Here is a 10650-nt window from a genome sequence, read left to right as displayed (position 1 = left end):
AATTGATGCTTTTGAAGTATGGTGTTGGAGAAGACTCTTGAGAATCCCTTGGACTGCAAGGAGATCCAACCAGTCCATTCTAAAGGAGATCAGTCCTGGGTGTTCCTTGGAAGGACTGATATTGAAGCTGAAATTCCAATACTTTGGCCCCCTCATGCAAAGAGCTGACTTATTTGAAAAGATCCTGATGCTGGGAAAGATTGAGGGCAGGAGGAGAAGGGGACAACAGAGGGTGAGATGGTTGGATGGCATCACTGACTCAATGGACATGAGTTGGGGTGGACTCCGGGAGTTGGTGATGGACAGCACTCCAGGCCTGGCGTGCTGTGGTTCATGGGATTGCAAAGAGTTGGACATGACTGAGCGACTGAACTGAAACTGAAGGGGCAAATATCATCATGACAAAACACTCCATAAAGTTGATATCTATAAGTCTTGGTCTAAATGTCCTGTCTAAAGCAAGGATCGAGAACGTGAAAGCCAAAATATCCAAGGATGAGCAGCATCAGGGATTTGACACAAGATGCCTAAAGGGAATCATCCTGTTAGTTAGCGTAGCTGTGTGAAGAGATAACATTTAGATCTAGAACCTAACTGGACAGGGCAGAAGGAGTACCTTCATGCATTTCACCTTTCTTTCATCTGGTACATTAAGTAGGGCAGGCAGCCTCTCCATTTCCCCTGGATGTCGATTTTGGGTTTAGGGCAGAAGCTGGCCACAATTTGCTTATTGATGTTTCCATAATTACAGCTGGGTCCCTTAACAAATAGTCTCCAAGTTACAATTTTTTGCAATATAATACACTAGAGTTACTAACTTCATAAGCAAAGTTACATGTCATTTGCTTTAGGTTAGGGTATCTTGTCGTTGTAAAGCATCAAATAACACAATTAAACATGACAGGTCTTTAACGGTGTGCTTGAAGGAGATGAGTACTAGCTGATGCTCCCTTGTGTATGTGGCCAACTTTTAGGCATCTGCTTATGGTAGAGGCTGTCTGGGCGTGACTTTGCTTTGGAAACCTCTCTGTCAGCATTTTGGTTCCCTGGTCTTGTCATTTCAAAAGTGTTCATTCTCAAAGCCATTTTAGTTACAAAACTCCATGGGCCATAGGCATCACACCAAGTAGGAATTTTATTCCCCACTTTCCCCCTTATCTGTACAGACACGTTTTCTAACCTTCCACTCTCTAAGCTACTTTTCTCCATCTTCACCCAGTAGTTACAGAATACTGCCAGATCATCAGTCTCCTTTTTAATTCTCTTCAAATCTCATTCCCTAAAAGATTCTTTATATTGAGCGGACAGTAATGCAAAGCAGTCACTTTCTGAGGCTTTTGCTATTGCACAGATTCCAAACTGTACCAACGGATAACAGACCCACCTTGTCACATCAGATTTTAATATGGCAACAAATGCCTTGAAATACATGCATTTGAAACCTGAAGTTTATTGAAAGCCATTTTTCTCCAACTAATTGCCGATTACCCCAGAGGTAGCAGGCTGTGAAAATCACTTCATCAGGCAAAAGCCTTGCTTGGTCTTTTCAAGAATTAAAGTTAAATCAGTGGGGATTGATCCTGCTTTCTTTACTGTACCCTCCAGAGAGAAGTATAGAATTTCTTAACTGTGAACATTTGTTGAAAAACACAGAGGAAGCTCATTTGAGACACTTTTTCTCTCTGGTCATCTGCTCGCAAAAGAGGAAATGTTGAGGGGGGTGGAAACAGTGACCTGGCCCCTCTGCTCCTCTAACAACCTGTTGTGACCAGGAAGAGACATGTCCCAGGATGCCAGAAGTCAGAGAAAATAGGGCAGACTTAGTGTGCAGCGTGTGGCCCCAGGGAGCGGGAAGGGGCTTCTGTGCCTCAGGAAGTATCTCCCAGAGAGAACCCAAAGGCCCAGCGTCCTTGCAGATCCAATGGAGTCCTTGCGGGAGGGAAGATGGATGGCAGCCTCCGCTGGGGTCATGTCGGAGCCGCCCAGTCGGGGCTCTTCGGGGCCTTGCACGTGTGCACGTCCAGGGCCTCCACGCAGTCCTGGCAGCGCACGGCACAGCACCAGTGGAACTTACACTCACACTTGGTCTTCCGGGTAATGTGGGAGGTGTCGTAGCCTCTGCCACAGCACATGACTTCGCAGCTGTCCATGCCCCGGGAGGTCAGGTTGCACACACGGCCCGCTGTACCCAGGGAGCCTGGAAGACAGGTCAGGGCATGTTACTGAATTGGCATGGGTGGAATACAGCATGCTTCTGAAGGAAGGGTTCCGAGATCATCCTCCAGGACTGGGCCCTGACGCCACCTCACCACAGACCAGGGCTGGACCACACAGCACGTGTCAGCCTCGGCGGCAGTGGCAGTGAGGGCCACATCCAGGAAGGACTGACATGAAGCCCTGGGGCTGTCCTGAGCGTCCTGACTCCAGCACTCCCACTGTAAGCTGGATGAACTTTTCTGCCTACCCTTCCCCAGCCTTGGACTGATGGGTCACTGAATGGCCAAGGCCAGGTCAGAATGAAAGAAGGACCTGTCCTGATCCTCCCTCTCCTGACCTTAAACTGCACTAAGGAAGCAGTGGCCGAAGTTATCTTGGAATCTGTCAGGGTATGGACCTCTCGCAAGGGAGGAGATTCTGCCTCCCTGGACCTGATTACACTGGCTTATAGGAAAGATTAGAGAGCTCTGCTTGCTGAAGGGGATGTGTGGGCACCATTTGTGTAAGGCCTTGAGGAGGGAGCCATGCTCAGCCTGGTTTATTTTTTGTGCTTTGGTCTAGTGGGCCATTGAGATGTGTGTGAGACACCTGATTGAAGACAGGATTCTAGGTCTTTGATAAACAAAACCGGTATAAAAAGCCTGTTAGAAATGACTAGTGGACATTGTCTTAGTTATTTAGGATGATGCTTGCTACATGGCAGTTCATATTTATGTATTTGTTTCTCCGAGAATCTCAAAGATAGGAAGCCTCTTAATTGTTCTTTTCCTGGGGAAGCACTCAGAATTCTTTTACAAGAGTGTTATCAGATAGCAGAACCAAGTGTGGTGGACATTTTTAGAGCCTGCTCAGCTTATAGTGATCCTTCGTGCACAGAGCAGGGCGCCTGGCAGCAATAGTAAACAATGTGACTCTTCTCTGTTAGCAGCAGGTGATTGGGCCAGGGGTGGGCACTGACTTGAACTGGGCCACTCAGGTAGATTTCCCTGAGGATTTGTGCTTCTGATGGAGACAGTACACACTCCAAGTATAAACTCAGTAGCTGTTGGCAGCTGTGTACCATGATGTGGTCTGTGGATGAGAAGACGTCACAGAGACAAGATGAGACAGATGTCCAGAGACAGTGAGGACAAGACATGGAATGAGAATGCTGCCCAGATGCTGGACTGTTTTCTGGACATTTCTCTCTGAGGTCTGGCTGCATTCCAGCCTTTGGATTCCTAGACACCCTGTATCCTTGTAATAAATTTCCCCTTTTAGCTTAAGCCACTCAAGTTTCTATTACTTGTGACTGACGATCCTAAATAATCTACAAACCTAGAGAAGCTAAGCTCTTTACTGAAAAACTAAAAAAAAACAAAAACAAAAAAAACTTTTATCAGGATGAAAAAGACAGTGACTTCATTTTCTGTTCCTCCATTATTTAACTAGGAATTTCTCCCTCTTTATAACTCCTCCAGTGCCTCGTGACTCTGTTTATCACATTCCGCCCTGTGTTCCAATTATCTACATAAATGTCATGTTGCCCTGCCTGTCAAGAATGACCAGGGAAGCAGCCAGGTTCAAGCAGGGCATGGGGTCAAGAAGAAGAGTAGGAGGGGCAGGACTTGCTCTGCGTGATCAGGCCACTGACTGCAGGAAGACAGGCAGGGGAATTTCATAAGGACAGGAAGGATGGCAAAGGGCTGGGGTCAGGGTGGCGGGTGGGTCAGCCAGGGATGGCTCAGAGCCTACATCATGCTGAAGAAGCAAAGGGTTAGAAGAGACAGCAGCCAGATTCGGGGCAACCATCAGGACAGGACTCAGGATTACTGTGCAGAAAGGACTCGCTGCCAAATGCTGCCTCTTAACAGCATACCCATTTATTTAATTCAGTAAATGTTTAGTAAATGCAAATGTGTAAGACATTGTGTGGCTACTTGGGGTTTTGGTGGTGATGATGAGGAAATAAAATAATTAGGATTTTTGTTCAGTTCTGATTCTCAGGAAACTCATAATACAAGGAAGAGATAAATATGTAAAGAGGTATTTCCACTACTTCAAGATAACTGCTCCATTTGCTGAAGACTTTCTATAGCCAAAGGCAGGGCTTTGTGAAAATAGCACCATAAAGCTAAAGACAATAGAGTGAGGTTATTTAGGGCTTGGACAGATCAGGGTTCAAATCCTAGCTTTACCATGTATGACTGTGTGACCTTGGGTAAATTAAGTAAGATAAGTTACTAATCTCATTAAGCTTCAGTTTCCTCCCATGCAAAATTGGAATAAAAACAGTTCCTTCCTCAGGGGCTGTGGTGAGGATGGAATGAGATTATGCCTGGAGGTGCCTGGCATAAGAAGTGCTCAATAAATGTTAACCATTCGTTCACTTGGGCTCAGATGGTAAAGAAATTCCCTGCAATGCAGGAGACTTGGGTTCAATCCCTGGATTGGGAAGATCCCCTGGAAAAGGGAATGCCTACCCATTCTAGTATTCTTGCCCAGAGAATCCAAGGAGGAGCCTGGCAGGCTACAGTCCATGGGGTCACAAAGAGTAAGACACAGCTGAGTGACTAACACTTTACTTCATTCATTCACTTAGCAAGTATTTAACAAAAGTGCCTACTATGTGCTAGGCCTAGTTCTGGGAGCTTGAGCTGTGTCAATGAACAAAACAAAGATCCTGCCTGCTTTGAGGAGTTTATGTTCTAGGGAGAGTGCATGAAGCATATTATCATAATGATATTTATTAATATTAATAGTAGCAAACAGGATCAGAAAAGGAGCTGTTATTGGTTTTGTAGAGGAGGTGGCATTAGATATAAGACATGAAGGATGAATAGAAGATTGAAGGGCGAATGGGGTGACGGGCCTTTCTGGCAGGAGAGAACCTCCCAGTAGAAACTTGGAGGTCAAGTACACAGGAGACTGTGTAGATTCAACGTGACCGAGGCAGAGGCTGCATGTTAGGCAACAAACACGGAAAGGGAGGTTGGAGCAACAGGTCAGAGAGTCTTCCTGCTTTGCTACAATTAGGACTTTATTCCATGTTGGGCGGTGAGCCAGTCCAGATTTTTATTCAGAGAAAAATATGTCTAAATGATAAATCTGGAAGAGTGGCTTGGGGCAGGGTGGTATCTTGAGTCCTTTGGATTAGTCCAGGCAAGAGATAATGAGAGGAGGCAGAAGACAAATGCATGAGGTGTTAAAGAGGAAGGATCACTAGGTTTGGTGACTCACTGGATTAAAGGATGAGTTGTAGGGGGTGATATGTGTCAGGTAGGAAAAGACTGAAAACGGTTCATTCGGTTCAACAATAAGGGAGGTAACTAGTGCCCTTTAATGGGAGCTGCCTCAGTGGGACAACATGGGTGGACCCAGTGGACTGAAGCATGAACAGGAGGAGAGGCCAGGTGGTGGCTGAGAAGCTTGATGATGAAGTGAATGAAAGAGCACAGGTGAAAGGAGTGATGTGGCCGGGACTTCCCCGGGGCACCAGCGGCTGAGGCTCTGTGCGCCCCATGCAGGGGGCCTGGGAACTAGATCCCACACGCTGCAACTAAGAGCTTGTGTGCCACAGCTAAAGAGCCCACGTGGCACAACTAAGATGCAGTGCAGCCAAAGAGCACATTTAGAAAAAGAAAAACACTAATGAAAAAGAGATGAGGCTGGAGATGGAACTTCGAGGCGACTTCCGGCCATTAAGTTGACTGGGAGTTTGTTGTGTTGCAGGATAGATCTGATGCACTGCGTGTAGGTATTTGTTATATAAAGAACAAAAATGGGGAAAACTATGCTATTAGAGGTCAGGGTAGTGCTGTCTTTTGGTGGGGAGCAGTGAAAAGAGGTGCGGAGGAGACTTCCAGAATAGTATTCTCTTCAAGTTCCTGATCTGGGCGCATGTTATTAATACCCGGAGGTGCTTCTTTGAGAATTCACTGAGCTGTACATGTGGGATACATGCACTTTGCGGTATGAGAAAAAGAAGAGAAGGGGGACGAGGAGGCAGAGGAAGCAGCAGCTGACACATGTGCAAAGACGTGGGAACGTGTGAGGAGCAGAAAGGTGTTCACTTTGCTGAGAAGGTAGTGCTAAACAGGGCAGTGGCCGGAGATGAGCCGGTCAGGTGGGCAGAAGCTGCCTGGGAAAGACCTTGTATCTCAGGCTCAGGGGTTTACATGTTAGCCAAGGGCAGGGGGGTGCTCCCTAAAAGGGTGACGTGACCTGATTTGCGTTTCAGAAGAATCACTAGGGGTGACTGGATTGCAGGGGGCCAGGGTGAAGGCCAGCAGACAAGTTAGAAACCAATGAAACTCTGGGCAGGACACGACGTGGCTTGGACGGAGACAGTGGTGGTGCGAAAGGGAGAGGCTGACAGACTCGAGAGACGCTGCAGAGGAGCATCTCAGGATGTGCGGGCTGACTGGACCAACAGGTGAGAGGATGCGACTGAGCAGTGCTTCCGGGCTTCTGACAGCAGCGCTTGGGTTTACATGGGGACATTCTCAGAGGTGGGAACACCTGGGATGGGCAGGCTTTGAGGAAAGATAACTCGCTTAGTTTGCAGCATGTCGAGTTGGCTGTGAATGTGGGCCATCCAGGTAGGAATGGTCACTGAAAATCCTCTTTGGGACTCAGGAGAGAGGTCAGGATGGAGACACGGGTTAGGACATCTTTTGCGGAATGGCAACTGAAGCCCGGGGTGTGAATGAGACCCCTAGCAGGTGTGAAAAGTGTTCTCACCTGCCATCCACAGGAGACTCAGAATTTTTACCTTTTCTGTGTTTTGTTCATAAGCCCTGCACACTGATAAACATTCCTCACTTCTGCTGATATGCTGTTATCAGAATATAAACCCATTAAAATGCAGTTCAAATTCTTTACCCACTTTGGGGTTGTGGGGCACAGGGGCCGGGACAGGGAGACAAAATGTCTCCTTCCTGACTCAGGCTGTGGGCCTTTTACTGACATCACACGCGGCAGTCGTCCTCTGGTGGCTTGTGAGCGCAAGGAGGCCTATGCTGGCGTTCTAGCTCAGCCTTGAATAATGGCCCTGGTGGGTTTTGTCCCCCAGATGCAGCGACTGGACTGGACCCCATCTGGACAGATGGCTACTCAGTGAAGGAATCTCCACATTGTCCAAACTCTGAGAGGAGCAGACAGAGCGACGGCCACTGGCAAGAGCTTAACTCAGAGGTGGTTTCAGAAAAAGAGGCGGAGACGCTGGCACTGAGGTGTCTCCGCAGTTCAGTGTTCAGCTACAGAATGCTGGAGCACTGAGACTCTGAACAGAAGGGTGAGAATCGCTGAAGTGAGAGCGCTGTGAGGTTGCAGCCTGGAGTGGCCACAGCCCTTCCGGGGGATGAGCAGCACCAGGACGGGCTGGCTGAGAGGAAGGCGGAGGCTGCCTAGCAACAGACTACCAACTGGCTCTGCTTTGGGCTTTGGATCTCATTAGATCTGAAGACAGACTGTAGGGACGAAGGGAAGTTCTGACACTTGCTGTAATTTGGGCAGAAGGTATGATAGGAGAACATCACCAACTCAATGGACATAAGTTTGAGCAAACTTCAGGGAATAGTGAAGCACAGGGAAACCTGGAGCGCTGCAGTCCGTGCATGGGGCTGCCAAGTCAGACATGACTGAGTGACCGAGCCACGGGAAAAGCAAGAGAGTTCCAGAAAAACATCTATTTCTGCTTCCTTGACTACGCCAAAGCCTTTAACTGTGTGGATCACAATAAACTGTGGAAAATTCTGAGAGAGATCGCAATACCAGACCACCTGACCTGCCTCAGCAATACCTTTCCTGACCTGTGAGGAAGCAACAGTTAGAACTGGACATGGAACAACAGACTGGTTCCTAATAGGAAAAGGAGTACGTCAAGGCTGTATATTGTCACCCTGTTTATTTAACTTCTATGCAGAGTACATCATGAGAAACGCTGGGCTGGAAGAAACATAAGTTGGAATCAAGGTTGCCAGGAGAAATATCAATAACCTCAGATATGCAGATGACACCACCCTTATGGCAGAAAGTGAAGAGGAACTAAAAAGCCTCTTGATGAAAGTGAAAGAGGAGAGTGAAAAAGTTGGCTTAAAGCTCAACATTCAGAAAATGAAGATCATGGCATCCGGTCCCATCACTTCATGGGAAATAGATGGGGAAACAGTGGAAACAGTGTCAGACTTTATTTTTGGGGGCTCCAAAATCACTGCAGATGGTGACTGCAGCCATGAAATTAAAAGACGCTTACTCCTTGGAAGGAAAGTTATGATCAACCTAGATAGCATATTCAAAAGCAGAGACATTACTTTGCCAACAAAGGTCCATCTAGTCAAGGCTATGGTTTTTCCTGTGGTCATGTATGGATGTGAGTGTTGGACTGTGAAGAAGGCTGAGAGCCAAAGAATTGATGCTTTTGAACTGTGGTGTTGGAGAAGACTCTTGAGAGTCCCTTGGACTGCAAGGAGATCCAACCAGTCCATTCTGAAGGAGATCAGCCCTGGGATATCTTTGGAAGGAATGATGCTAAAGCTGAAACTCCAGTACTTTGGCCACCTCATGTGAAGAGTTGACTCATTGGAAAAGACTTTGATGCTGGGAGGGATTGGGGGCAGGAGGAGAAGGGGATGACAGAGGATGAGATGGCTGGATGGCATCACTGACTCGATGGACGTGAATCTGAGTGAACTCTGGGAGATGGTGATGAACAGGGAGGCCTGGCGTGCTGTGATTCATGGGGTCGCAAAGAGTCGGACACGACTGAGCAACTGAATTGAACTGAACTGAACTGAACAACAGAGCTATTTCATCAAAACCCTGAAGACAGCATTTGCCAGAGTGCAGAAACTATATAAAACTTGTTGGTATTGTTTTCCTGGATCAAAATTAGAATAAGGACTTAGTATTATTGACAGCAGTAGGCCTCTGTTGTCTTCGGAACCTCCCATTACTCTTTCAAGACAGAAAACAACACCATCACCATCATCTTTAAAAAGAATCAAGACTATGCATTTGTGCATGAGTGTGGGGGGGAGAGAGTGAGCTCATGTGTATGAAAAGGAGTCAGTGAGTTATATGATCTGACTCCTTGTTTAATGCTGAATATTTGCGACATATATTTCAGATCTTTTATTCTAAATAATGTACCAACTTATTAAATAATGAGTCACTCATTACATGATCTGATGACCCCTGCCTGGGCCACAAATAAAACCAGCTACACTACCAGATTTAAGCCCAAAAGGGCCAGTTTTTACATTTTCAAAGCCAGATAGAGCTGAAGTTCATCCATCCTGTATTTTCTCCTCTCTTTTACCCCTCTTCTTCTTTCTTTTTTTTTCCCCTCTACATTTTTTCTTATCCTCTTTCTCTTCTTATTGTTCATAACTGGGGCCAATATTTAACTTATACAGGCCAGGTCCTGTGATAAGCCTTTGCCTGCATTATCTCATTTAATAGTCATAAGCACTTATAAAGTAGGTACTGTTATCATCACTGTTTTGGAATTGAGCAAAGAGAAGGTCAGGGAGGTTAAGTGATCACACGGCAAGCAGGTGGCAGGGTCAGAATTTGGAGAAGGCATATCCGAGCCCAGAGATGGAGGTCTTGACCTTGTGATTGGGCCTCGTGTCCCACTAGAAAATAGGAAATAGGCCCCAGAAAGCTGGCTCATGTGTAACAGTATGTGATCAGTGCTTCTACCTATTTCCTGCTCTTTCCCTTCATTATTTTATCAACTGAAGAACTTGCAAAGGTCCTGACATGCAGCTGTTTTGGAGGGGAACTTTTTCTCCAGCACATGATATGTCATCGACAATTAAGACATGTGAAGTTATGTAAGAAAGTAGACAAGGCTGGTTAGCATGGAGCTTATAGCTTATACTGCATCCTTTCTTTATAATATTCCTGTTGAATTCCTATCTCCTTTCTGAGGAAATAGACAGACTGATTACTTTGTAATAGCAGGGTATACATCTCTAAAACATGTGTGCCCTCAAGGAGGTTCTAATGTACGTCTCAGATGTGACTGAGACTCTGGGAGGAGTGTCTCTACACTGAATTCTCTAGTTTAGAAAAGCCTGTATCATCATCAACTGGGCTTCCCCAGTGGGTCAATGGCAAAGAATCACCTGCAGTGCAGGAGACACAGGTTCAGTCTCGGGGTCCAGAAGACCCCCTGGAGGAGGGCATGGCAAGCCACTCCAGTATTCTTTCCTGGAGAGTCCCATAGACAAAGGAGCCCGGCGGGCTGCACTCCAGTCAGACGTGACTGAAGCGACTGAGTGCGAGGCAGCACACATCAGCTTGCATCTCACTAAAAATGAAATGGCACACTTGATCACTCACCTAACTCTTCTCAGACTTCATTCTGAGATTCTCGGTGCCATTTCCAAATGCCAAATCGGTCACATATTTGCATCATACAATGTCTACAATAGCCTGTGTGGC

At 46.6% G+C, this 10650-nt stretch overlaps 1 protein-coding gene across 1 annotated transcript in view; it reads right to left on the bottom strand.

Annotated features, from left to right (window-relative positions):
* Positions 1-1117: 1117 nt before the first annotated feature.
* WNT2 (Wnt family member 2) overlaps positions 1118-10650 on the bottom strand; it is a 46476-nt gene continuing 36943 nt past the window's right edge. The window contains exon 5 of the mRNA XM_069587949.1: positions 1118-2197. Within this exon, the coding sequence (XP_069444050.1) occupies positions 1968-2197 (230 nt within the window). The 3' untranslated portion in view covers positions 1118-1967. The remainder of the gene's footprint in view (positions 2198-10650) is intronic.

This window comes from Ovis canadensis, chromosome 4, assembly GCF_042477335.2.
Source record: "Ovis canadensis isolate MfBH-ARS-UI-01 breed Bighorn chromosome 4, ARS-UI_OviCan_v2, whole genome shotgun sequence".
Lineage (NCBI taxonomy): Eukaryota > Metazoa > Chordata > Mammalia > Artiodactyla > Bovidae > Ovis > Ovis canadensis.
Note: the sequence above shows the minus strand (reverse complement) of the source record. Positions and strands in the feature narration are given on the sequence as shown.